General features: G+C 49.6%; 1 protein-coding gene across 1 annotated transcript in view; it reads left to right on the top strand.

Moving 5' to 3' along the window:
* Positions 1 to 26,255, top strand: part of LOC111958137 (nuclear receptor corepressor 2) — a 131,495-nt gene that overhangs the window by 94,613 nt on the left and 10,627 nt on the right. The window contains exons 17-45 of the mRNA XM_070437103.1: positions 71 to 133; positions 5,306 to 5,448; positions 6,133 to 6,271; positions 7,273 to 7,687; positions 11,337 to 11,460; positions 13,294 to 13,543; positions 14,170 to 14,217; positions 14,552 to 14,719; positions 14,979 to 15,115; positions 15,231 to 15,381; positions 15,506 to 15,613; positions 15,765 to 15,868; positions 17,385 to 17,535; positions 18,124 to 18,267; positions 18,382 to 18,459; positions 18,633 to 18,877; positions 18,976 to 19,330; positions 19,510 to 19,749; positions 19,902 to 20,153; positions 20,268 to 20,411; positions 20,515 to 20,769; positions 20,960 to 21,137; positions 21,305 to 21,777; positions 23,683 to 23,816; positions 23,994 to 24,193; positions 24,666 to 24,785; positions 24,940 to 25,082; positions 25,196 to 25,249; positions 25,962 to 26,174. Coding sequence (XP_070293204.1) covers positions 71 to 133; positions 5,306 to 5,448; positions 6,133 to 6,271; positions 7,273 to 7,687; positions 11,337 to 11,460; positions 13,294 to 13,543; positions 14,170 to 14,217; positions 14,552 to 14,719; positions 14,979 to 15,115; positions 15,231 to 15,381; positions 15,506 to 15,613; positions 15,765 to 15,868; positions 17,385 to 17,535; positions 18,124 to 18,267; positions 18,382 to 18,459; positions 18,633 to 18,877; positions 18,976 to 19,330; positions 19,510 to 19,749; positions 19,902 to 20,153; positions 20,268 to 20,411; positions 20,515 to 20,769; positions 20,960 to 21,137; positions 21,305 to 21,777; positions 23,683 to 23,816; positions 23,994 to 24,193; positions 24,666 to 24,785; positions 24,940 to 25,082; positions 25,196 to 25,249; positions 25,962 to 26,174 — 5,229 coding nt within the window. The remainder of the gene's footprint in view (positions 1 to 70; positions 134 to 5,305; positions 5,449 to 6,132; positions 6,272 to 7,272; positions 7,688 to 11,336; positions 11,461 to 13,293; positions 13,544 to 14,169; positions 14,218 to 14,551; positions 14,720 to 14,978; positions 15,116 to 15,230; positions 15,382 to 15,505; positions 15,614 to 15,764; positions 15,869 to 17,384; positions 17,536 to 18,123; positions 18,268 to 18,381; positions 18,460 to 18,632; positions 18,878 to 18,975; positions 19,331 to 19,509; positions 19,750 to 19,901; positions 20,154 to 20,267; positions 20,412 to 20,514; positions 20,770 to 20,959; positions 21,138 to 21,304; positions 21,778 to 23,682; positions 23,817 to 23,993; positions 24,194 to 24,665; positions 24,786 to 24,939; positions 25,083 to 25,195; positions 25,250 to 25,961; positions 26,175 to 26,255) is intronic.

The following is a 26,255-nucleotide window of genomic DNA, read 5'->3' as shown; positions in this document are numbered from 1 at the left end:
GATCCTCCCTCCCCTCCCCCTCCTGCCCACTCCGCGCTCTAACCTGGGGCTTCTGCTTTTTCCCTTTCAGCCAATCTGGAGATGAATGAGAGCTCTCGCTGGACTGAGGAGGAGATGGAAACCGCCAAAAAAGGTACAAATCAACCAAGAAACATATGACCTCTGTGTGTGATAGAACCCGGCAGCGCCATTCATTCAAGAGAAAATGTTCCTCGTCAAAGACAAAACCACCCGTACGCTTGGCGGTGTTTTCTTTTTTTTTGAAAGTGGTGACAAGTGCATGTGCCTGCGACTTCCTGTGAGATAGGCTAGGCTGCAGCCACGTGCTGCTGGGTCCTGTCTGTCTGCAGCGCTGTGTAGGGCTCCACTCTGCTGCTCCGCTGTCTGACTCAGGGCAGTGTATGAAGCGTGCTGTAAAAGTCTCACCCTCGGGTCTCTAGCTAGAACAGCTTCAGCTGCAGGAGGAGGCTAACTCTTTTTATAACGGCCTGAATGTCTAACTGAAGATACAACCTGGCCTCGCCCGGGGGGAGGGAGTTTCCCCACTGTGGGTCCTGCAGACCAAAGACGGCCGTGGGTTTTGCCTGTCGGTTTGCTGTAGCGCAGTTAATGATTAGTCAATGATTGACTGACCTTTCCGTTTCTTCCAGTGACCCCGTTCTGGAGAGGGATTTCCGTCTGGTGTATTACACAGGATTTGTTGATCTTTCCAATTTTTCAAATGTTTGGGATTTTCTCAGAGTATTTTAAGCCTATTAGTGACTTTGTATATATATGTCTGGTGAATATTTTCACTGTGCTTGTGTTAATGCGTTTGTGAGATCGTTGCTTGAAATGCTACGATCAGCCACTGTACTTGTTACTATATTGGAGCGATAAGAAGATATAATGGAGTGCTCTTGTCTATTTCATGTTTGGGTGTGAAAATGATTGCTTGTGACCTCCGGTACCATTTGCATATCTGACGACATGTGGTTTCTCCGTGAGCCTTAGTTCTTGTTTTGTGGCCATGTTTAGATGAAGTGTCAAAGATTCTCTATGATTTTCAGTTCTGTTAATGACTAGTTCCTGTCTTCTAATCTAGCAGAACAGTAGCCTATCTGTTGTGTAATCCGGATTTTAATCAAGAAGTTCCTCTGACACCATGAATGTACTACTAAAGGCAGAAGTCTGTTACAGCAGATACTCTGTCTGTCTGTCTCGTACTGGGTGTTATTTCTCCTGCTGCAGACTCAGTCTCGGGGGCTGTTGTGATGACTGGCGCTGGCCCTTGGAACATGGCCCTGCTTAGTAATCCTGGTTAATGTCTTCAACTCCATTCTCTCGCAGTGGGATTAGTGGACCTCTCCATCCCAGGGGATTAGACCTGCAGCCCGGTGGGAGCCGGGCTTCTATGAAGAGATTATATAACCACAACCACAGGGCCCCCATCTGAGGGAGGCGGGGCTATTTTACCTCCCCTCTCTCTGCCCACCATTTCTCGTCTGCCAGTAACCATGAGTGATACCCATGCCTGCCAAAAGGGCTTCCCCCTCCATTGCTCCTCATATGTAGGCTAGCCCAGTAGCCCACCCAGCCCCCAGCCCCGCTCCCCTAACCCTGGCCTGAGTAGTCTGCCAGCCCGGCTGTCAAGATACACACACCACTTCCATGAGCTTGACCTGTATATGTATTAAAGAGGCTTACACCTCCTCATGCTAATGTGTTTATCCTGTCTTGCTAAAAAGATAAAGGCATTTATAGCGCCTGTCAGGCGATCAACATTTCGCCATGGCCGCACTCTGATAGATTACCACTGTCTTCTCTGGTCATAAAGCCTGGCATCTTTAACAAGGATTGGCAGAGCTTTTGAAAGCCTCCGTCTCGTGTCTTTCTTCTCTGTCTGTCTGTCTGTGTGTGTGTGTGTGTGTGTGTGTGTGTGTGTGTGTGTGTGTGTGTGTGTGTGTGTGTGTGTGTGTGTTGTGATGGTGTGTGTGTGTGTGTGGATAAGGTAGGCTTATGGGGAACAGGAGTGCTGAGCGATAAGACCTGTGTGTGTGCTCCTTGGCTAGCGTTTATGTAAGTGCTCTAATCTGGCGGGCTTTGCTTGGGCACAGTGAGGCAGCCAGGCAGCTGGTTAATCGTCTCCCTCCCTCCCACCGCCTGCTGTAGTGTACAGTATTGTACAGGTCCATTTAAAGGAGCAGCAGGTAGAGCTGGCTCTCTGCTCTCTCTGATGTGTTCTGCTGTGCTCTGGGCTGGATCAGTCTACAGGATTCTCCCCCCTCTCCATCTCATTCTTTCACTCTCGTTTTTCCATCTTTCTTTCTCTCTCTTCTCTTTTTCTTTCTCTCTCTCCTTCATTCTCTTTCTCTCTCTCCCCCTCTTTCTCCTCTCCTCTGGGCTCCCAGTCAGTGTATGCTGAGATGGGAGGAGATGGCAAAGGCCCTAATTGGCAGTAGCTGTGGAAGAAGCGTCTTTTTTTATTTATTTCCGCTCTCTCCCTCTCTCGGTGTTGTTCTAGACTGGAGAGGGGTCACATTCAAGAGGAAAAGCAGGTCAGTCAGTAAAAATGTGAAACCCTTTATGCTTTCTCATGGTATCAACATCAACTCTCTCTCTCTTTCCTCCATTGTCCTAGCTCAACCCCCCCCCCTAGTTGTCCTAGCTCAACCCCCCCCTAGTTGTTCTAGCTCAACTCCCCTGCTCTCTCTCGCGCACTGCCTTTCTCTCTTCTCTGTTTACCCTCGGACTAGCTGTGTGTGTATGTGTTAGTGAGTGAGAGAGAGAGAGGCTGAGTGAATGTGTACCAGTGCATGCGTTTGTGTGTTTATGTGGATGTCTGTGTGTGCAGCTCTGCCTGCTAGCCGAGTGAGTGGGAGGGGGGAGGGTGAGAGGGGTAAACGGGGAGAGATAGAGGAGAGATCAGATGAGGAGAGAGAGAGGCTGAGCACGTAGCACCGCCCCACAGTCTCACTTTCCTCGGAAAGTCCTCTCAGACAGCAGCCATTGGGGAAAGACACTGCTGAGAGCAATGGACCAGCCCTGACAGAGAAAGAGCGTGTTGGGGGGACAAAGGGCGATCAACGGAAAAGCGAGGGAGAGGCGAGGAGCGGAGTATGTCAACCTGACACCGGCTCCAGTATCAGGCCAGCAGGAGAAGGGGTGTTGGAGGCTAAGCTGGAGCCTAGCTGTTTTCTTTCTCTGCCCCTCCGGAGTGGAATCACCGGGAAGCTCCAGCCTGCCACCCTCCCTGTCTGCCTGCCTTCACGGAGATCAGACGGCCCATAGCGTGATACAGACCAGGGACACAAGGGACGGCTGGAGTGACAGGCACGTGAGAATGGGGACACTCACTCCCCGGCCCAGCTAGGTGTTGATTGGGCCGTAGGCGGGAGGAGCTTATGGAAATGGATGGTCATGATTGGTTAAGGGAGTTTACCACCTGCTGTAGTTGAGCAGCAGCTTCATTATTGGGATACTGCTTCCTCTTATGTGTTGTCCAGCAGCCGGGACCCGAGGCTAATGGATCTAGAGCTGCTTGGGATTGTTCCTGTTCTCTGGTTAAACTGAAGGGACCGGATCTGTGAGATGGAGTCGTAACAAAGTGACCCTTGACTTTCAGTGAATGAATTGCAGTGTCATTGCTTCAGGTTCACTAGGTAGAGCAAAGTGTCTGCGTGTGTGTGGTGTGACACGTAGCAGGGTGTCTGGCTGGACTTGTATGCTCTAGGCTGTAAAAGGAGAAGGCTGTAAAAGCTTAATAGATGTTAATCACGTGTTCCTCTCTCTTGTAACAAGCCCGGCCGACCGGCTCTGTCCCTTTCTCTCTCTCTCCCTCTCTCGCATCTCTCCTGCTTTGCCTTCCATGCCTGTAATGAATATTTCAAATGAAATACCCAGTTTATTTTTTTAACACTTGACGGATTGTCCATGCACAAAGGCCCTGAGAGGGAATATGACAGGCAAGATTTGGACTGAGGCCGTGTTTGCGTGTATGTGGGTAATCTCATGGAAGCAGTAACTTCATGGTAACATGCTCTCACCTCTTTCTACTTTCTATTCCATGAAGTGTTATTGTTCCTCATGTTCCTGGAGGGTACTGTAATCTGTATTTGATACACTTGTGGTTTAGGTACTATATCTAATCTGTAGTAAAGTTTAGTTAAAGATGAATATAAATTAAAGATCGATATGAGCTGCAGGCTGGGTGTTTTCTAAAGGCTTGTCTTATCGTGTGGTTGTTGTCAGGTTGTTGTCGTACTGCGTCCGTTTAGAGGCAATATCTTGGAACCTATAAGCCCATGTCTGTTGTCGTCCCAGGAGGTTGTTGGGTCCATGTTCACTGATAACAGAGTGCAACCTGGCCCGTGAGTCTGTCCTCATGCCAGAAGCTGTCAGGCTGGCACAGGAAACGAGTGGGCGGTGTAAGCTCCTTATAGTGTCTGCTGTTAATGAGCTGACCTTAGCTTCCTGGAGACTCTGGAGAAACACTGAAACTCACACATTGGGCTTGTTCAACATTGGAGCTGCAATTGCAGGTGACTGCCAACTGACTGATCTACAAATCACCGTGCATCATAATTAACTACTTATTATTATTATTTATCAGTCAGTCACAATCAACCCACAATGCATCACAGATGCAGTCAACTCGAACACGCTCTTTCTCTCTCTCTTTTTCTTGCTCAGTCTCGCTCTCTCTCGCTCTCTCTCGCTCTCTCTCTCTCTCTTGTCTATCTGTCTCTGTGTCTGTGTCTGTGTCTGTCTGTCTGTGTCTGTCTGTCTCTGTCTGTCTGTCTCTGTCTGTCTGTCTGTCTGTCTGTTTCTGTTTGTCTGTGTTTCTCTCTGTTTCTGTGTTTCTGTCTGTTTCTGTCTGTCTCACACACACCAGCAGGAGTGGTGTGTCCCATGACAGGTTGATCTATCCCAGGCAGCTCTGGGCCCAGCAGGGCTTCCAGACTCTTGTGTAATACGCTATCATGTGGTTGACTGGGTAAAGGACCAGTCTTTCCTAGAACTGGGTGACTTCAAAGTTTCACATAATGTGACAGAGAATGACCCCAGCCCAGTGGTGACAATTAGTGATGTCATTAGTTAGATTTGACAGGACAGGTTCAGCTAAGAACAGCACATTGCACTGAGCCACACTGCTGAGTAGTAGTAGTGGTGTCTGTCTGTTCATGTCGGATTGAACGGACAGATGTTTATTGACAGATGGTCATTCTTCATGTAGTTAATTGGATGTAAATTATTATTCTATGTAACGAAAGTCTTGGGTGTTCTGCCTGTGCTGTGGTCTAATCCCCGTTCATGTTAATTCCAGGTCTTCTCCAGTATGGTAGGAATTGGTCGGCCATCGCCAAGATGGTTGGCTCCAAAACTGTGTCACAGTGCAAGAACTTCTACTTCAACTACAAGAAAAGGCAGAAACTGGATGAGATTCTGCAGCAGCATAAAATGAAATCGGTAATGTCTTGTCTTTCATTCTACAACACTTGCATCAGAGAATGGCAACATTTTGAAGGCCCTCGGGTTAATTCCCTCCAAAAAATACAATTTTTATTTTATTTTTGGGGAACTCAGTCGGGGTGGTTCTGTGAGTTAGAATAGTAAAATACTCCAGGTACAATTTAGAAATGTGGTTGTGCATCAGCAGTTTTTATCTTGTCGTCAGTTACTGATAGTCAGTCAATTAGCCCATGTCAGCCAAATTATTTTAGATTGCTAAGTTAGTTTAGCGGCCAGCTATCTAGACTTGTTATCATGGTCGAATTGTTGGGAAAGGACTCATAATTAAGCATTCAGAATTGCACAAAATGAACTCTAAAACGTATATATTTTTAATTCTCCACTGTCAAGAGGGGGACCACTAAAATGTTTTGCTCATAGTGTGTGTTTGGGGGGGTGCGCAGACCCGCGAGCAACTGCGGCCCCCATTCTGATTTTTTTGTGGCCCCCACCCCCATCAGAGTTGCTCATCCCCGAGTTAAATGATCAACTTGAAAGAGAACCTATAGTCTGAGCTAAGTAATGCACCAACCAAGCAGGCCATTTCTCTAAGTGCCAGACAGCAGTAGGCACATTTACCTCGTGGTTATCAGTGTGTTGTTCCCAGCCTGCGGTATTTAGTGTGTGTTGGTTTTCACCCAGGAGAGAGAGCGTAAGGCGCGCCGTAAAGGCAAAGCTCTACAAAGTGAAGAGGCCAGCGCCCCGTCTGCTGCCGAGGAAGAGGAGATGGAGGGTTCCGGGGCCAGCGGCAACGAAGAGGAAGCTCCCGAGGATGGAGAAGGTAGGAACAACACACACACACATACTACAATAATCAGCGTCGGAGAGCACAGGGACCCCATTGACAGTATACCAACAGTTTATAAGCACTGTCACAATACTCAAACTCGCAATCACTCATTCACATGGACTGATCAGAAAGCAGCCATGTACACTTTAAGACTAGTTTATGAACCCATTTTCAATACATTTGAAGGTAATATCTTCATGGTGATATCATGTGATGGCAGTGTTTCTAGATTTAGACATCTCTGGAATGCTGAAGGGAGAATGAATGAAGTGCAATATGGACTTTTAACAGCATCACAAGAATGTCTGTGTTGAACATGGAGTTGGATGTGAGAATAGAAAGACAGGCTGACCACATGGACGTATGGGGATGAGAAACATATAGCTAAGACATTAGATCAATTATTTAAGTAGGTGTTTGCTCTGTAGCAAACATTTACAGAAGCGGTCTACCTAGCAAAATCAGAGTTTATTTTTGTTGTAAATTCTAGAATTTTCTTTTGGACCCTGGCTGATTGCTCATATTTCTGGTCAACTCATTTAAATACCGGGTTGATAACGAACCGTCGACAAGACTGTTTACTGTTATGCCTCGTCATTCTAGTAACCATGGAGAACATTATCGGACCCTGGGAATAATGTACACTAGTAGTTTGTTGATACACAATCACCAATAGTCTGTTACCATAATAGAGCTGGGAAGCCCCAGGGGATTTCCATCATCACAATTGGGTTTTGTGTTCTCCCTCATTGTACAGTGCAACCTGATTAGGTGTAAAAGTGGCACTTTATAAATCTGGTTTCAGAGAAAGAAGGGGCACAGAGAGGGAGAGAGGGATCGGAGTGAAAGGGGACAAGAGGATATAACATGATTTACTGTAGGTTACTACCTAGCCAGGCAGCCCATATAATATATGCGGTCTTCCCTTTGTCTCTCACGTGCTCACTCTCTATCTCACTCTCTATCTCACTCTCCTCTCTCTCCTGTACCAGGTGGGGCTAACAACAGCTCGGACACAGAGAGCCTGCCCTCTCCGCGTTCCTCTGAGGACAGCAAGGCTAAAGAGGAGGGTGGCGGTAGGGCCAAGGCTGGCTCCAAACCTGGGGACAAGGAGGCCTCAGGCTCCCACATGGTCCAGGGAGGAGATGAAAAGCCCCCAGGAGATGGGGACAAGGCCATCAAGCAGGAGGTGAAGACTGAAGCAGGGGATTGTAGCAAGGAGCTACCCAGTGAATCCACAGACGGAGACAGAAAGCCCACCACTGCAGAGGCAGAGGAGAGCAAGAGCTCCTCCAAGAGCTCCAAGAGGGACCACGAGCCCAAGACGGGCTCCCATGCAGACAGTGACTCTAGCGCCACCTGCAGCGCTGACGAGGTCGAGGAGTCGGAGAACACCGAGAAGAACAGGTAGGGGCTTAGGGCTGGGTGGAGGGGTTGCAGTGGGTCTTTAGGGCTGGGTGGAGGGGTTGCAGGTGGGGGCTTGGGTGCAGGGGGTTCCAGTGGGGGCTTCAGGGCTGGGTGGAGGGTTGCAGTCGAGCTCGGGGCTGGGTGGAGGGGTTGGGTGGGGGTGGGGCTGGTGGAGGGGTTGCAGTGGGTCTTTGGGCTGGGTGGAGGGTTGCAGGTGGGTCTTTAGGGCTGGGTGGAGGTGTTGCAGGTGGGGGCTTGGGGCTGGGTGGAGGGTTGCAGTAGGTCTTTAGGGCTGGGTGGAGGGGTGCAGGTGGGTTTTAGGGCTGGGTGGAGGGGTTGCAGTGGGTCTTTAGGGCTGGGTGAGGGGTTGCAGGTGGGTCTTTAGGGCTGGGTGAGGGTTTGCAGTGGGTCTTCTAGGGCTGGGTGGAGGGGTTGCAGGTGGGTTCTTTAGGGCTGGGTGGAGGGGTTGCAGGTGGGTCTTTAGGGCTGGGTGGAGGGGTTGCCAGTGGGTCTTTAGGGCTGGGTGAGGGGTTGCAGGTGGGTCTTTAGGCTGGGTGGAGGGGTTGCATGTGGGTCTTAGGGTGGGTGGGAGGGGTGCAGTGGTCTTTAGGGCTGGGTGGAGGGGTTGCAGTGGGTCTTTAGGGTGGGTGGAGGGTTGCAGGTGGGTCTTTAGGGCTGGGTGGAGGGGTTGCAGGTGGGTCTTTGGCTGGGTGGGGGGTTGGCAGTGGGTCTTTAGGCTGGGTGGAGGGGGTGCAGGTGGGTGCAGGGGGTTCCAGGTGGGGGCTCATGCCTGGTGGAGGGGGTTTGCAGGTCGAAAGCTCGGGGGGGTGGAGGGGTTGCAGGTGGGGGCCTCGGGGCTGTGTGGAGGGGGTTGAAAGGTGGGGCTCAGGGCTGGGTGGAGGGGTTGCAGGTGGGGCTGGGTGCAGGGATTGCAAGTGGGGGATTGGGCTGTGTGGAGCGGGTTTTGCCAGGTAAGAGGCCAAGTCTGGGTGGAGAGGTTGCGCAGTGGGTGCTTAGGGCTGGGTGGAGGGGGTTGAAGGTGGGGCTCAGGGCTGTGTGGGGGTTGCAGGTGGGGGTTGGGGGCTGGGCTGGGTGGAGGGTTTTGCCAGGGAAGGGCTTCGGGGCTGGGTGGCGGGGGTTGAAGGTGGGGTTCAGGGCTGTGTGGGGGTTTGCAGGTGGGGGGTTGGGGCTGGGGCTGGGTGGAGGGGTTGCAGGTGAAGGGCTCGGGGCTGGGTGAAGGAGTTGCAGGCCCTTAGTTGTCAGGCAATTTGTGGCAATACTCTACAGCGGTCCTGTGGATAGGGGGGTGCTCCCTCTGCTGTTTACTGAAGTCCACGATCATCTCCTTTTGTTGACGTTGAGTGAGAGGTTATTTTCCTGGCACCACACTCCCAGGGCCCTCACCTCCTCCATGTAGTCTGTCTTGTAGGCCTGATTATCAACAATGACAACTGTTGCGTCGTCTGCAAGTTTGATGATTGAGTTGGAGTCATGCGTGTCCACGCAGTCATGGGTGAACAAGGGAGTACAGGAAGGGGCTAAGAACGCATCCATGTGGGCCGATGTAGAGGTGTTGTTTCCTACCTTCACCACCTGGGGGTGTGGCCCGTCAGGAAGTCCAGGACCCACTTGCACAGGGCTGGGCTCAGACCCAGTTGCACAGGGCGGGGCTCAGACCCAGGGCCTCGAGCTTAATGATGAGCTTGGAGGGTACTATGGTGTTGAATGCTGAGCTAGAGTCAATTAACAGCATTCTTACATAGGTATTCCTCTTGTCCAGATGAGATAGGGCAGTGCAATGGCAATTGCATCGTCTGTGGATCTATTGGGGCGGTAAGCAAATTGAAGTGGGTTTAGGGTGTCAGGTAAGGTAGAGGTGATATGAGCCTTGACTAGTCTCTCAAAGCAGTTCATGATGACAGAAGTGAGTGCAACGAGGTAATAGTAATTTAGTTAATTTGACCCTGATCTATGGATTTCACAAGACTGGGAATACAGATATGCATCTGTTGATCACAGATACCTTAAAAACAAGGTACGGGTTTGGATCAGAAAACCAGTCAAGGTCTGGTGTGACCACCATTTGCCTCATGCAGCGCGACACATCTCTTTCGCGTAGAATTCATCAGGCTTTTGATTGTGGCCTGTAAAATGTTGTCCCACTCCTCTTCAACGGCTGTGCAAAGTTGCTGGATTTTGGCGGGAACTGGAATACGCTGTCGTACACATCGATCCAGAGCATCCTAAACATGCTTAATGGGTGACATGTCTAGTGAGTATGCAGGCCATGGAAGAACTGGAACATTTTCAGCTTCGTTTCAGAACAACATAAATTCTCTGGAAACAGCTCTGGTTGACATTACTGCAGTCAGCATGCCAATTGCACGCTCCCTCAAAACTTGAAACATCTGTGGCGTTGTGTGACAAAACTGCACATTTTAGAGTGCCATTTTATTGTCCCCAGCACAAGGTTCACCTGTGTAATGATCATGCTATTGAATCAGCTTCTTGATATGCCACATCTGTCGGGTAGATGGATTATCTTGGCAAAGGACAAATACTCACTAACAGGAATGTGAACAAATTTGGCACAACATTTGAGAGAAGTAAGCTTTTTGTGCATATGGAGCATTTCTGGCATCTTTTTTCAGCTCATGAAAAATGGGACCAACACTTTGCATGTTGCATTTATATTTTTGTTCAGTGTATTACCGTTAAAACCACTACTACTGCTTTGAATGCTGTAGCTCAATTGTCCTGTTAGCAATCGCCTATATTCACAGATTTTTTTAAGGCAACTTATTATCATTATCTATATCAGTAAACTGTCCTCTAACTGGCCGGTTGGGTCGGTGTTGATCATTTTCGGTTTATGGTCCAAGTTCTAAGATGTTTGTGTGTGCGTGCCTGCAGACGCAATGTGTGTGTGTCAAAGATGTGGGCTGACAGAAGTGGGGATTCGTCCTGCAGTGTTTGCAGAGTATTTGTTCAGTTTTTTCCATGACAGCAGACTGCATGTATTGGCAGAGCCTAGGGGAACGTTGCCCTCTGTGCCAAAGCAAACAATGGGAGGGAGTGTGTGTGTGTGTGCGCCCCAGTTTCTCTCATTGTGTGTGTGGGTGTTCATGTGTGTGTTCCGGAGTATCTGTGTGTGTTTTTATGTGTGTATCTGTGAGTAGGGGATGGGTGGTTGGGCTCGTGGGATGGAAAAGCAGTCAGACCCACTGCTCTCTTTGTGTTTTCATAGTGCGAGGTTCTGCTCAGGGTCAATCCGTGTTTATGGGAAAAGTAAATAAGAGAAGCCCGGCTATGGCCATATTAAGGAATGTGTGGTACATCCATTGGCAGGCTACTGAATGAGAAAGTGTGTTCTAGTTACCTCCCTCATTCTTTTTCTCTCGCTCTCTTGCGCGGGCTCGATCTCTCGCGTGCGCGCTCTGGCTCGCACTCTCTTTCTCTCTCTCTTTCTCTCTCTCTCTCTCTATCTCTCTCTCTAACATTCTCTCTCTCACTCCGCTCTCTTTCTCGCTCTCTTTCACACTATTTTGCTCTTTTTCTCTCTCTTTCCTCCCTCCTCCCCTTCGCTCTCTCTCTCTCTGTCTCGTTCCTTCCTCTTCTTCATTCCCTCCTTTTTTATTTCTCTCTCCAGGATGACGTCCCCAAACCGGCCCAGCCTTCTAAACTATGCTCATGATGGGGTCATCTCCTCCCCCCTGCAGAAGCCCATGGACCTGAAGCAGCTCAAACAGAGGGCTGCGACCATCCCCCCTATTGTGAGTCTTACCACTTAACCCCTCGTCTCTTTACACACTGTCGTCAGGCCCTGCAACCTGTATCTTAGTCTTCTCCATCCTTGGAGAGCATATGAGAGCCAACCTGGTATACAGTCACTTATCTAAGGATTTATAAGTCCAGTCTGGTATACAGTCACATATACAGTTGAAGTCGGAAGTTTACATACACCTTAGCCAAATACATTTAAACTCCGTTTTTCGCAATTCCTGACATTTAATACTAGTAAAAATTCCCTGTCTTAGGACCACTTTATTTTAAGAATGTGAAATGTCAGAATAATAGTAGAGAAAATTATTTATTTCAGTTTTTATTTCTTTCATCACATTCCCAGTGGGTCAGAAGTTTACGTACACTCAATTAGTATTTGGTAGCATTGCCTTTAAATTGTTTAATTTGGGTCAAACGTTTCGGGTAGCCTTCCACAAGCTTCCCACAATAAGTTGGGTAAATTTTGTCCCATTCCTCCTGACTGAGCTGGTGTAACTGAGTCAGGTTTGTAGGCCTCCTTGCTCGCACACGCTTTTTCAGTTCTGCCCACAAATTTTCTATARGATTGAGGTCAGGGCTTTGTGATGGCCACTCKAWWKCRTMYDRTTTGTTGTCCWTAAGCCATTTTGCCACAYCTTTGGAAGTATGCTTGGGGTCATTGTCCATTTGGAAGACCCATTTGCGACCAAGCTTTAACTTCCTGACTGATGTCTTGAGATGTTGCTTCAATATATCCACATAATTTTCCTGCCTCATGATGCCATCTATTTTGTGAAGTGCACCAGTCCCTCCTGCAACAAAGCACACCCACAACATGATGCTGCCACCACCGTGCTTCACGGTTGGGATGGTGTTCTTCGGCTTGCAAGCATCCCCCTTTTTCCTCCAAACATAACAATGGTCATTATGGCCAAACAGTTCTATTTTTGTTTCATCAGACCAGAGGACATTTCTCCAAAGAGTATGACCTTTGTCCCCATGTGCAGTTGCAAACCGTGGTCTGGCTTTTTTTGTGGCTGTTTTGGAGCAGTGGCTTCTTCCTTGTTGAGCGGCCTTTCAGGTTATGTCAATATAGGACTCGTTTTACAGTGGATATAGATACTTTTGTACCTGTTTCCTCCAGCATCTTCATGAGGTCCTTTGCTGTTGTTCTGGGATTGATTTGCACTTTTCGCACCAAAGTACGTTCATCTCTAGGAGACAGAACGCGTCTCCTTCCTGAGCGGTATGACGGCTGCGTGGTTTCCAAGCTGTTTAAAGGCACAGTCGACTTAGTGTATGTAAACTTCTGACCCACTGGAATTGTGATACAGTGAATTATAAGTGAAATAATCTGTCTGTAAACAATTGTTGGAAAAATTACTTGTGTCATGCACAAAGTAGATTTTCTAACCGACTTGCCAAAACTATAGTTTGTTAACAAGAAATTTGGAGTGGTTGAAAAATGAGTTTTATTGACTCCAACCTAAGTGTATGTAAACTTCCGACTTCAACTGTAAGTCCAGCCTGGTATACAGTCACATATAAATCCTTAGATATGTCCAGCCTGGTTATTCTACCCCTGTCAGTAGTATTAAGGCCAGCCCTCCTGTAATGACAATACTGCTGCTTCCACAGATAACAACATGGCGGGTAAATGATAAAGACATATTTGTATTAGATAAGCAGGCCATCTGGAGCAGATGGGATAGATTGACCCAGAGGAGGAACAAGATGCCAGACATTAAGGAGAACAATAAGAGGAACAGGGTCATTGGATGTGTGTAAGGTTAGTTTTTGGATGTGTATTAGCTACTCACCATGCCTCTCTACTGTTTATGCAGATGCCCCAGATCCCGGAGGGTGGCCCGCGGGGTGGGGTTGGTAAGGCCGTGCTGCCCCCCCATGCCCTGGCTCTCTACCAGCAGCAGATCACCATGGCCCACGGAGAGTCCTCCCAGGAGGCCAAGCAGCAGCAGCATGCAGGTCAGCCCAGCAAACAGCACCCTTACCCAGCGCAGGGAGACAGAGACCCCCACAACATCAGCAGCCCCCGCGTCCGCCCACGCAGCCCCTCCACCAGCGACAAGGACGGTACGAACACCAGCTCTCTCTCTCCCTCCCCCTCTCCCTCTCTCTCTCTTTCTCTCTCTTGCTTTCTTTTTCTCTCTCTCTCTTTTCAGCTCCTCTCATCCTTCTGCTCAGTCTAAACCCAACTCCCTTGGCTCTAGATTATTAGGCTACGTGCTGATTTGAGGGGAATTATGTCAGTTCTACACTGTTTGGTGTAGTGCTGGTATTGATCTTTGGTATCCCCGTGCAGCGGGATCTGTGTCGGGTTGTTGAGTTCAGTCTTGGATATCCTTAGAGAGTTGTGCTCCATGTTAATTGCTTGACCTGTCTAGACCTAGTCTTAATTTAGAAGATGTTGACACAAGATGAACTGAAGAGTTTCCATCTGGGGCCCTTAAAGAAGCCGAGGTAGGCCGGGACCAGGGCCTATGTAACTGGAGGATTTCCTATTGTTATGAACCCTGGAGAAAACACAGCCCAGTGGCAAGGGGGGACGGTGTTCTGTGTGAGTCACAATACAGTAAACTGAGGAGGTAGCCTATGTGTGTAGGGATTCGAGTCACATGGACATGTGTGAGTGTATGTATGAGTGTGATGATGTGAGTACCGGGTATGTGATCAGCTGCAGTATGTCTGTGTCCCTGCAGAGCTGGAAGGCAACGAGAGGTGGCTGCAGACTCTACTTCACGGATTACGTAGGTTCACACCCCGCCCTGCTCTATCCCTAACTCATACCCCTTCGGCCAACACACGCCTAGCTAAATTCACTTCCTTAGCGGGGTTTGACTGTGTGTGTGTACACTAAACACTAGCAATGGGTTTGGCAGTGTGTTTGTACTCTAAACACAAGAGATGGCTGTGTGGAGCAGCGTTGCTGTGTGGCTGGCTGCGCTCCTTGCTATGATGATGATAAGGAGGAGCATAACAAGCTAGTGCTGGCCAAGGGATGGCTCTCGGCTTCCAGAAAGTTTTGGTAAGGGCCAGGATTGGCTAGTTGCTGAGTGTGTGTTTGTGTGTCCCATCTTACAGATAAGTCCCGGGCCTTCTCTCCACACGGAGACCCTAAGAAGCAGGCGGTGGGGCCAGAGGACCTGAGGGCCACTACCCTGGGCCGGCCTGTCATGTCCCCCTACCCAATGTCCCCTCGAGACATGGCCAAGCTCAGCCACGATCAACACCTGCTCCATTATAACTCCTGTGAGTCCCACTACAAGCTGTCTCTAACCACAAGGGCTCCCATACCGTACTTTGTTGGGAAATGTTTGTTGAATTTGTTGTCCTCAGGGCAGCATCATCAGACCCTCATCCCCTGTAGTTCAGGTGCCAGCTCCCATTTCACTGTTATGCCCCCTTGCTTTGCGCTATCCTTAGCCAATCCCCTTTAACTGTTATTTCCTATCCAATCCTGCTCTGTCTATATTTGTATCCATATAGAAGTATCTGTCTGTGATCTCAGCTTTCCAGCAGGTTGGACACTCTGGGCCCCCTGGTCTGCAGCAGGATGGCGTCAGGTTGGCAGCGGTGCGCCCCCTCCACATGCCAGAGCCACCCCCTCTCATCTCCTCCAACAAGCCAGGGGGGTCTATCACACAGGTACAGTACATTAACGTTTCTCCAGAGAATCGTAGCACCCATTTAGAAGTTATGGGGAAAGTGAATGGAGTGTTGCCATGCACTATGCTCACTGTTGTTGCTGTGTGGTTCGCAGGGAACCCCAGTGCAGCTGCATAGCCCGGCTCACGGGATGGACCATGGGAAGATGCCCCCTGCACAGATGGGTTTGTCCTGGATGGATCAGAGGAAAGTGGGTGAGTCCAAGTGTCTGGAGTGGGTGCAGCATTCCCAGCCTTGGTTTGCTGGTGAGTTGCCCTCTTCTTACCCTAACCTTCAATTCTCCGTTTGGGTGTCCTGGGCTTTCTGCACTGACACACACTCCTCTCTGCTCTTATCTCACACTGTCCCCCTCTGACTCGCACACACCAGGTCCCTACCCCGTGGTGAAGCAGGAGCAGCTGTCCCCGCGGTGCTCGTCCTCCCAGGCAGAGAACCTGTCCACGCAGGGGGCGCCCCACGACGCCAACGCTGGACGTGGTGAGTTCACAGCTAGATACACTACACACCCCTCTGTCGGTACACTGTTCTCTGCTCATACGGATTCTCTGCTCTGTTATTGGTGCATAAACAGACCTCCATGCCAGTGTAAAGCCCGGACTTTGTTCTCCTGGATGTGTTGAATTTGCAGGGTCCATGCCAGCGGTGCAGGGGGGCAGCATCACGAAGGGCATCCCTGGGACCAGAGTTCACCAGGACTCCCCCATCTCCTACCGAGGAGGCTCCATCACCCAGGTAAGAGCAACACACCGACCTCAACGCTGTGCTAACTGGGCCGTACTTATTATCATGACTAACAGCTTTGGCCTAAAATTCTCACCGGACTGTTTATTGTACGTCTCCAAATGAAACGAGGACAACGACACAGGCGTGTTGAGAGGTCATGAGCCCAGGCTGGAAAGTTAGGCTGGGTAAAGGCTGTGGCAACAGGCAGGCAGGATCTCCCTGCTGATCCTGACTGGTGTGACATAACCGTGGCTCTGACTGCTCCCTGTCGCCCTAGCAACAGGTACACACTGTACCACGTCTGTTCCCTACTTGATTTATCTGTTTACTCTCTCCACTCGCTAAGCCCCGTCACTGATACGCACGGTCTTCAGCCTGATGTAATAACTCCCTCAGCCAACTGGCCTGGAAATGGGATGAGATTATATGTGCCCAGATAGATAACTGAGGGAAAGGTGAGAGGTCGTATATAATCAGAGTGGGTGGGGATGTCGCACGGCGACTCCTTTGTTTGTCTAGCTGACTGCTAGGCAGAGTGAAAGCCTATCTGTCAATGAGGTGTGTGTGTGTGTACAGATAAGCTTTGCGGCATCGGGTGCGTAGGTCTCTCGCATCTCCCTTGATGACATTGGATGCTGAGGGTAGATAAGGGAGATAGGAAGGGTGTTTGTGTCTGTCAAGGCCACTTGATCCTGTGAGACAAGCCCAACCCGCCCCCCCCCTACACTACACTTATGGTCTGGCATCTGACGTCACTATCCCCCGACCCCCCCCTCGAATATCATTTGACATGTACATTTTAGTCATTTAGCAGAGTGACGTACAGTTAGTGCATTTATTTTAAGGCAACTAGGAGGGACACCCACATATCACAGTTATAGTATGTACATTTTCCCTCAATAAAGGAGCTATCAGCAAAGTCAGAGCTAGTAAGGGTGGGTAAAAAAAGTGTTAGTTGACGAAAGGCGTTTTTGGGGGGGGACAGGCCTGTGCGTGCTCTCTCTCTCAGCCTCCCAGCAGGCTTACGTAAACCCTCACTAGCCATGGCGCAAATCTGACTCGCACTGAAAGTGTGCCAGAGATATGACTCAATAGCCCTGACCAAACCCGCTGCTGCCGTTCTGTCACCTGGTGTTAGCACTGCAGAGTGTGTGTGGGGGGTATTGTCTGAGACACAAATTGTGTTCTTATGTGACTACGCTGCTGCTGGTATAGTAGTGAGCTATTCAATTTGTTTAGCGTGATGGCTCTGTTGCAGCAGCGGTCGGGACATAAAGCTCTGTATTCGTTGAATCATAACGTGACATCCACGCGCATAACAACAATTGCCACACAATTCTCCGATTGGCATCAGTGAACGATAAACGATCCGTATGATCTTAATCATCGTCACAATAAAAAAATAACATTCAGGACAAATATGCATCTTACAACAACGAGCAATGAAAGGGTTAAACTGACATCTGCTGTATCTTGTGGGGTGATTGGCTGTTGTGTTCCTCTGCGTTTGTCCCTCCCTCCACAGGGCACCCCGGCTGACGTTCTGTACAAGGGGACCATAACCCGTCTGATCACGGAAGACAATCCCAGCAGGGCAGAGAGGGAGCGGGACGAGGCCCTGTCCAAAGGACACGTGGTCTATGAGGGCATCAGCGGACACATCCTCACCTATGACCGTCAGTTCTCTAACCTTCTAGAAACACCGTGCTACTACACTTAGACTACCGTTCAAAAGTTTGGGGTCACTTAGAAATGTCCTTGTTTTTGAAAGAAAAGCACATCTTTTGTCCATTAAAATAACATCAAATTGATCAATTAGGCCAGTTTTATTGCTTCTGTAATCAGGACAACAGTTTTCAGCTGTGCTAACATAATTGCAAAAGGGTTTTCTAATGATCAATTAGCCTTTTAAAATGATCAACTTGGATTAGCTAACACAACGTGCCATTGGAACACAGGAGTGATGGTTGCTGATAATGGGCCTCTGTATGCCTATGTAGATATACCATAAGAAATCAGCCGTTTCCAGCAACAATAGTCAATTACAACATTAACAATGTCTACACTGTATTTCTGATCATTATAATGGACCAAAAATGTGCTTTTCTTTCAAAAACAAGGACATTTCTAAGTGGCCCCAAACTTTTGAACAGTAGTGTACATACTGTAACAACAGGAACAGAGGCATCGCCTTTAGTCTTGAAGAGTTAAAGCCACCTCTCAATGCCCTCTATTGACTGTTGTTTGTGGCGTGTTCACCTCAGGCCTACCCTCTCAGAACCCTAAAGAAGACAGCCGGGGCCAGCCTGGGGAGATCTTGGGGCTGAAGCGCCCCTATGATGTCATGGAGGGAGGGATCTCCAGGGGGCTGCCCATGAGGGACTCTCTGTCTGCAGCCAACTGTGAGGGTAAGTTGAGGAGTCCGCTACCCTCTAAGAGCTCTAGCATGTACTTTACATAGACTAGAGTCCTACAAGGACGTAAAAAATGCTACTCTTTCTTCACTCCCGCACATACTTCAGGTCTGATGGGTAGAGCCATGCCCCATGAGAGAGACAGCCCACACCCGACCCACCACATCCGTGGTTCCATTTCACAGGGTAAGCAAATAGACCCACAATTTTTTTATATTCCATACACTGCATCAGGGTATGGTCACCTCGCCTAGTTGTACAATCGCTCAAGAGAAGTTAATTGTCAAAAAAGTTCCAGTCTGACTTCAAATTTGAACTCCTGTGTGTTTGTGTTCCACCCCTCCTCCTCTTCCCCCCAGGTATCCCCCGTCACATGGAACCCCAGGATGGCTACATGAGGCGAGAGCCCAAGCAGATGAAGAGAGAGGGCTCCCCGCCCCGAGGGCCTGGCCAGATGGCTGACCCCATGAAGGGACGAGACGGCATGGTGCCCACCGTGAAGGAGGGGGGCCGATCCATCCACCTCATCCCCAGAGAGGAGCTACGACAGATGCCCGATGGCATGATGATGGCCAAGGCTGGCAAAGATGGCATCATAGCACAGGTGAGTGGAACGTCACACTGTAGATGCACTGTGCGTCAAGGAAATAAAAGCAAGAAAAGTCCCTGTTGGTAGAGATATTCAGTGTTTCCTTTTTTCAGGGTGCTCCTATGAAGCAGGAGCAGGGTGGCTTAAGGAAGGGGCATGACGTTCGTTCCATCATCGCCAGCTCCCCACGCTCTCACTACGGCATGCCCCCTCACCTGGAGATGCGGGGGCCTGAGCAGCGGGGCCGCTACGAGGAAGGTCCTAAGGGTCGGCCCAGCGCTGTGGTCAGCACGGCCAGCTCCATGGCCCGCTCCTCGCCTCTGGCCATGGGGGGCGAACAGGGTGGCAAGGCCCACCACAGCCCCGTTGGCTACGAGGAACACAAGGGTGGCATGAGGGCTCCCTACACTGGGCCTTCTCACAGAGGATCCCCCCTGTCCAGAGAATCAGGCCAGCGGCAGCATGAAGGTATGTCACACACTGACACCGGACTGTGCACTGTCGTAGAACCTGTCCGATTGTAACGCATTGATTGTTTTTCACCCTGGGTTGAAATGAAAAGAGCTCATGTGAAGCTCATGTGAAGCCCACTGTGTTTGTATTCTGAAGCATCCTTCTCTCTCCTGTCTCTCCTCTGTGTGGTCCAGGCTCCAATAAGAATCAGCCTCAGGAGCGCAAGTCCACACCCACCCCTAGGGAGATGAGCTCCGGCAAGTCACCGCTGCCGGGCGTTGCCGAGCAGCAGGCCCAACAACAGGCCCAACAACAGGCGTCCCTGGCGTCGTACGAGCGTCTGCTGCAGGGTCTGGGGGCTGACGTGTACCGAGGCCAGATCCCCCTGGCCTTTGACCCTGCTGCCCTGCGTCAGGGCATCCCCATCGACCCAGGTACATAGTACACGACTGGACCATTCTCGTGTCCACTGTACAGTTCTACATAGGAGCTCCTTCAATAACTGCTCTTTCTGTGTGGTTGGGGGGACAGTGTATGTGACTATATGATGGCTTTATATGGTCTCTTTGTCTTCCTCCTCATTTAGCAGCGTACTACCTGCCTCGCCACCTGGCCCCTAACCCTGGCTACCCTCACCCCTACCCCTACCTGATCCGGGGCTTCCCCGACACGGCGGCCCTGGAGAACCGCCAGACGCTGCTCAACGACTACATCACCTCCCAGCAGATGCACCAGTGGCCTGCAGCCGCCGCCATGGCTGCCCAGCGCTCAGACCTGCTGAGGGGGCTCTCACCACGGGACCAGCCCCTCCAACTGCCCTACTCTGCTGCCCCGCGCGGTGAGCCTCACTCTGGTCATGGTGCAAACACACACACACAAAAAGTAGCCTAGCTGGACCAGTGTAGTGCAGTCTGTAGTTTTGACTAGTGTTGTTCTTTCTTCTTGTTCCCAGGGATCATCGATCTGTCTCAGGTGCCACACTTACCTGTCCTGGTCCCTCCCTCTGCAGGGTCTTCCGGCTCCCCCATGGACCGCATCACCTACATCCCTGGAGCCTTCCCTAGCCAGCCATACACCTCCTCTCCCATCTCACCAGGTACTGGACTGGACTCTACACCAGCCAGCGTTCTGTGTTTTGAATGTGATGCTGTGTGACGGACTCATCTGTGTTTTGTTTGTGTCTCTCCTGTGCTGTGTAGTTGGGCCCCAACACATGAGCAAGCAGCACGGCACACCGTCCTCTGCTGACCGCGAGCGGGAGAGAGACCGGGAGAGAGACCGCGAGAGGGAGAGGGAGAGAGACCGCGAGAGGGACAGGGAACAGGAGAGGGAGAGAGAGAGGGATCGCGAGAGACAACGGGACAGAGACAGAGAACGGGAGAGAGAGCGGGACAGGGACAGAGAGAAGGGGATCTCTCACGGCAACGTGGAACATGCCCCCATCTGGAGACCAGGTGTGTGAAGATATAGACCCACTCACTGCCTGTCTGTTTTTCTGCTATTCAATTATTACACTATTATGTTATTACCATGATAGTAGTACATTTACTGCACATGGTCTGTGTTGGATGTCTATGCTGTTGTTCAATGAGATGATATGAGCTCTGTGCTGTGTGTAAAGTATCTGTACCCTCCCTCCCTCAGGCACAGAGCACAGCTCAGGTGGTAGTGTCAGGCCCTCCTCCCACTCTGGCTATGGCCACCAGCACTCCCCGGTGTCCCCTCGCACCCAGGACAGTGTCCAGCAGAGGCCCAGCGTCCTGCACAACACTGGGGGCAAGAGTCTGCCTGTCAGCGACCACAACAACCCCTCTGTGCTAAGGTAACCTGCTTGGTGACATGCATGGTTGGATACATGGCTAAGTATCTCCTACTGCACGTGCCTTCTTCTGTGGTTCTTCTAAATATGATGTGCAGATGGTGGTGGGGGTTCGTCTGTGGTTGGCATGTTTACTGACTGTTTTAGTGATTTTTGTTTTCCTCTGACAGGTCCATGCCAGGCTCAAATCGCTACCCAGGCTACGGCTACCAACAAAGCATGGACTCTAAGGAAATGGGCCGGGATGGGGGCAAGAGTAGGGGAGGCCTTCCCAAACACACCCAAGATCAACATGGGCCCTCTATATCCTCCAGCAAATCTGACCCCAAGCTGGCCAGCCCTAACCAAGGGGGTTACCCCAGCCCCTACCCCCAGGGCTCTTCAGCCTCTCACCACTCAGGGCGACCCCCTCACCTGCTGCCCCCCCAGTCGGATAACGCTGCTGGCCGTGGAGAAAGTGGCACACCTAGTAGGGAAAAGACTCAAAACAAACCGATGTCCGTTCAGGAACAAGAGCTCCGAGCACTCGGTAAGACCACCATGACTGCGGCCAACTTCATAAACGCGATTATCATGCGTCAAATTTCTTGTGAAACGGGGATGCCAGAGACGGGCTCGCTCGTGGCCAACAGCGCCAGTGATGGTAAGACGCTCTGGATCCCAGGGTCCCCTCATCACCCAGACCCTCCCCTCGTCCGTCTGTGGCCTATTGCACGCTGTGGTGGTTGGGCATTATCAAATCAGTCCAAATAATTTTGGACATATTTATTTTTTTGTGTTCTTTTCTACGCTATGCTATTTTTTTGTGTAACGTAGAGAACTATAAAAAAAATATATATCCAAACGTGACCATCTAATTATTATTTAACACGTTTTGACATTGAGAAGTAGAAAAAGTCTAAACTTGAGCTTACTTAGACAGAATATTTAGGAGATGAAAGCAGCTTACGAGCTGGATAAATCAAATTATTAAATGACTATATATTTTTATTAAATGACTATGTATTGACCATTATTATGGTACAAATACAGAACCCAATTGGTATTTCCTTGGAGAGAGATCCTAGATGCCCTTTAAGGTATCATTCATAGATGGCTCAGTGGTTGGAAGATTTCAACGTAACATTCATTGCTGCTTATTTTAATTTCCTTTTTATTGAGGATGTGGCTGTCTTTACCATGTGGCACCCCTCCCCCCTCATATTGTAATCTTAGTTCACCTGTAGCATTCAAGAGTTCCATATTAGAAACTAAATAAAGTAGCCTTGTTATCAATCTATCAATGTAATGTTAGAAGGTTTATGATGAGCATAGTAATTCTATAAGTATTTGATTCATAGTAATGACACCTTCCTTACAGATATTCGCCTCACAAAATGTTCCAGAAATAAGGCGCAAATATTGCTAGCTAGATTACCTGAATGACAAAAGAGAAAGCTTAGGTTGTGTGTGTCAGTCAGTGTCAATATAAACCAGTGTGAAATGTAGTAGGAAACGGTCAGGCGAGCCTGCCAGGGTGCATCACGAGAATAACGCCCCATCAGCCACCAGACAGACAAACAACCTCTCCGGAGCTCCAGACAGCGTTGATCTTCCTCTGGAGGAGGGTGGAGGTGGGGGGCAGGGAGAGGGCGTAACGGGGGGTGGAGAGACCCATAAAAAGATCCTGGGGGAGGGGGGTGCTGCAGCTTCTGGCCCCCAAATCTCTGCATGTCCTTATTACGCCTCACTGTAATTTATTCTGATTTTTCCACATGCAAACCGCTCAACGCGGCTTTTCCATCATTAGAAATGCAATATTGTTTTCTTGTTTTTCCATTTGTAAAGCTATGTGCCACATCAATATTTATGACATGCCTATAGGGAAAGTGTGTGCATGTCGAGGTCAGATGAGTGTTGTGGTATAACATGCTGTGAGAGGTATGTATATATATAATCACACACACACACACACGTATATATATATATATATATATATATATATAGGAACACCTTCCTAGTATTGAGTTGCCATTTTATGTCACCTCTAAGCTTGTCAGTGATTCATGCTTCTCTCCTTTGAGGAGAGTTCAGTATATAAATAAGTTTGTAGTGTTCTGAAGTAGCTTGACACATCCAACGCCACTGGCTGACAACACATTGTAGAGACAGAGGATTTCTGCAGCAGGAAAACTACCGTTGAGCTCTTATGCACAGCAGATGTGTCACTTACGCAATGTTTATCGGGCACACCGTATGCTGTGCACATAATGGACTTAACAAATTTATATATTTGTTTGTTCTATCATTTTACAACAAGCTCTCGTCAGTTTTCACCTTTAGAAACAGGGAATACTAATACACTGTAGTTATAGACTTCCTGTAAGCTGCCTCTTCAAACTGACCCAGGAAACTTAATTTTCACCTTCTTTGTCCCCTTTGTGTGTACATGGTGGTGCTGCTTAATGTGTGTGTGTGCGCTTGTGGGCACCACCCTGTGTTTGTGTGTGTGTGTGTGTGTGTGTGTGTGTGTGTGTGTGTGTGTGTGTGTATTGTCCTGTCCCCTCAGTTCAACAGAAGATGATGCCCATGGAGCAGCACGGTCCGTACCGTTCTCCCTCCGAGGAGAGGCTGTCCCCAGGCCAGCAATCCCCCCTGACGAAAGGCAGCCAGAGGGTGGTCACCCTGGCCCAGCACATCAGTGTAAGCCCCCACACAACTACAGGAATATATTTTACTATATCATATCACTGTGACATTTACCATCTTAAAGATGATTTCCAGTCCAGTTCTTCTTAAAGTCTGTAGGAATGAGAAGCAGACAGGACGGAAGGAGAGATGCTGTGTCTGACCTGTATCTGTGATGTGTGTGGGGAACAGGAGGTGATCACCAAGGACTACACCCGGCAGACCCAGCAGGCCCAGCAGCAGGTCCCTATGCAGCAGTCTTACCATAGCAACTCTGTCCTGGACCTGACCCGGCCCCCCAGCGCCCCCCAGGCCCCACCTGCCTCCCAGGAGCCCAGCCAGGGGCCTCGCTACACTCCAGAGGGAGCCGGAGGGGATCGTGCCCGAGACAGGTACTGCCCAGGTTTTATACTGTATATGGCACCGCTCTGTATCTTCCTATGAGTGTCGCATGTTATGTACTACGTTTAATCCTATGTGGAAATGCAGATACCGAAATATTACTGACATGAATTGATATTGAATATTGTGTAGATGACTGTGCATACTCAGCCAGACCACAGTGGCTCATTAGTGTGTGTGTGTGTGTGTGTGTGTGTGTNTAAACACCAACGAGGAGATGGGAGAGGTTCTATGTTAGCGCCTGGCTAGGCCGAGGCTCGTTGACGAGCGCGAGCACTTTGAATGCAATGATTGAGTAACATGTATGTGTACATTTATTTTGCAACGCTCGCAGGCGTAAACCGAGCGGTGTGGTCAGCATGTTATGTATAATATATCTACCAGCATGTGGAAATGTAGAAGTTGAATATTAACTACTATACTCCAGTGGCTTATTAGTGTGTGTGTGCGTGTGTGTCCTAGGTCTCCTCAGCCCAAGGCATCACCTGTCAGTATGTCTGCAGACGGCATTGAGCCAGTGTCCCCTGCAGGAGCCATGTCTGAACCAGAGACACAAGGGGCCTCCTACCCCAACGAGCAGGGGTAAGGTCTCACCCTACCTCCCTTCCTCGCACAGATAGAAATCAATCTCTGGACTACTCTTGATTAAAAAAAAATGAGGGTAATAGCCGTAGTGTAGGAAGCAGTAGTACAGTAGTTCTCCAGACGCTAACTAGATGTGGTCATCTCCCCACAGCATGGGCTCTCGCTCCCCTCCCAGCACCTCCCAGCCCCCAGCCTTCTTCAGCAAGCTCACTGAGAGCACCTCGGCCATTGTCAAGTCCAAGAAACAGGAGATGATCAAGAAGATGACCGTGGTCGGCAGTGACGCTGATTTCAGTGAGTCCCACCCCCACAGTGACCGCATACAGCATTGATACTGTAGTACTGTAGATACTATATTCATTGACAAAGAGAATATGCTTTAAAAAATATTATGTTTCTATTTACAGATGCTGGCCAGCCAGGAACAGAGATTTTCAACATGCCTGCTTCTACCACTGCAGGTAAGATGCAGCATTTCTAGAAATGATCGTGGGATATTAGTGGGGAGAGGTGGATTATTGTTACTCTCAACCACAATGTTGTTGTATAACGTGCTTAGAGTAGTAGTTTTTCTGTGATTTATGCACGGTAGACTGTTAGCTAGATTTTCTGTTTATGTGACTCTGTTGTGGTATAGATCAGCATGGTACAGCAGAGAGGTTCTCCTCCAGCTGGTATACATATGGCCACGTTCCCCTGATGAGCCCCTAGCTGACACAGCTAGGCTTTTGGCTGCGGCTCCGGAGCATGTGCATCAGCATGGCTACTCACAGGAGACTGGAGAGAGCAGTAGCTACGTGCTGGATGTTATTTAGAGTCCATCACCTCTCTCTGCTGTGGCTATCCTCTGGAGGCTCATAACCTACATAATGCCCACTGACAGACTGAAAGCTGCGTCAGCACAAACCAACATGTCTCTCTTCATCTCTCTGAGGATGTGCTGACTGGTTTATTCTTCCCCTCTCTGCTGTTCCACTCTCTTTCTCTCACTCCCTTTTCTTGCTTTCTCTTGTCCCCGTCTTCCTTTTCTCTCCCTCACTCCTCCATTCTCATGTTGGCCCTTTTCCATTTGTCTTCTGTTTTACCATAACCTCTATCTATGTTTCTCTTTCGCTCTCTCTCCCGCTACTCAATGCCCTCTCTAACTTCCCCCTGCCACTTCCTGCCTCTCAGGACCTGTGAGTATCCGCAGCCACCCGGCTCCCGAGGTGTCCGGTAACACCATAGGGCTGGAGGCCATTATCAGAAAGGCCCTGATGGGAAAGTATGATGACCAGGCCGAGGAGCGCCCTCCCTCCTCCAATGCTATTAACCCCATGGTTGCCAGTGTGCCTCCCGCTATGCTCCCCGCTGATGGACGGACGGAGGACTCTTACTCACTGCAAGGTGTGATATTACCTCGTAAATCTCCCTCTGTCATAAGCCTCCAATCCGAGTCGCAGGGCTGTTGGCTGGGTTGTATGTACT

Source organism: Salvelinus sp. IW2-2015, linkage group LG33 (assembly GCF_002910315.2).
Source record: "Salvelinus sp. IW2-2015 linkage group LG33, ASM291031v2, whole genome shotgun sequence".
Lineage (NCBI taxonomy): Eukaryota > Metazoa > Chordata > Actinopteri > Salmoniformes > Salmonidae > Salvelinus > Salvelinus sp. IW2-2015.
Note: the sequence above shows the minus strand (reverse complement) of the source record. Positions and strands in the feature narration are given on the sequence as shown.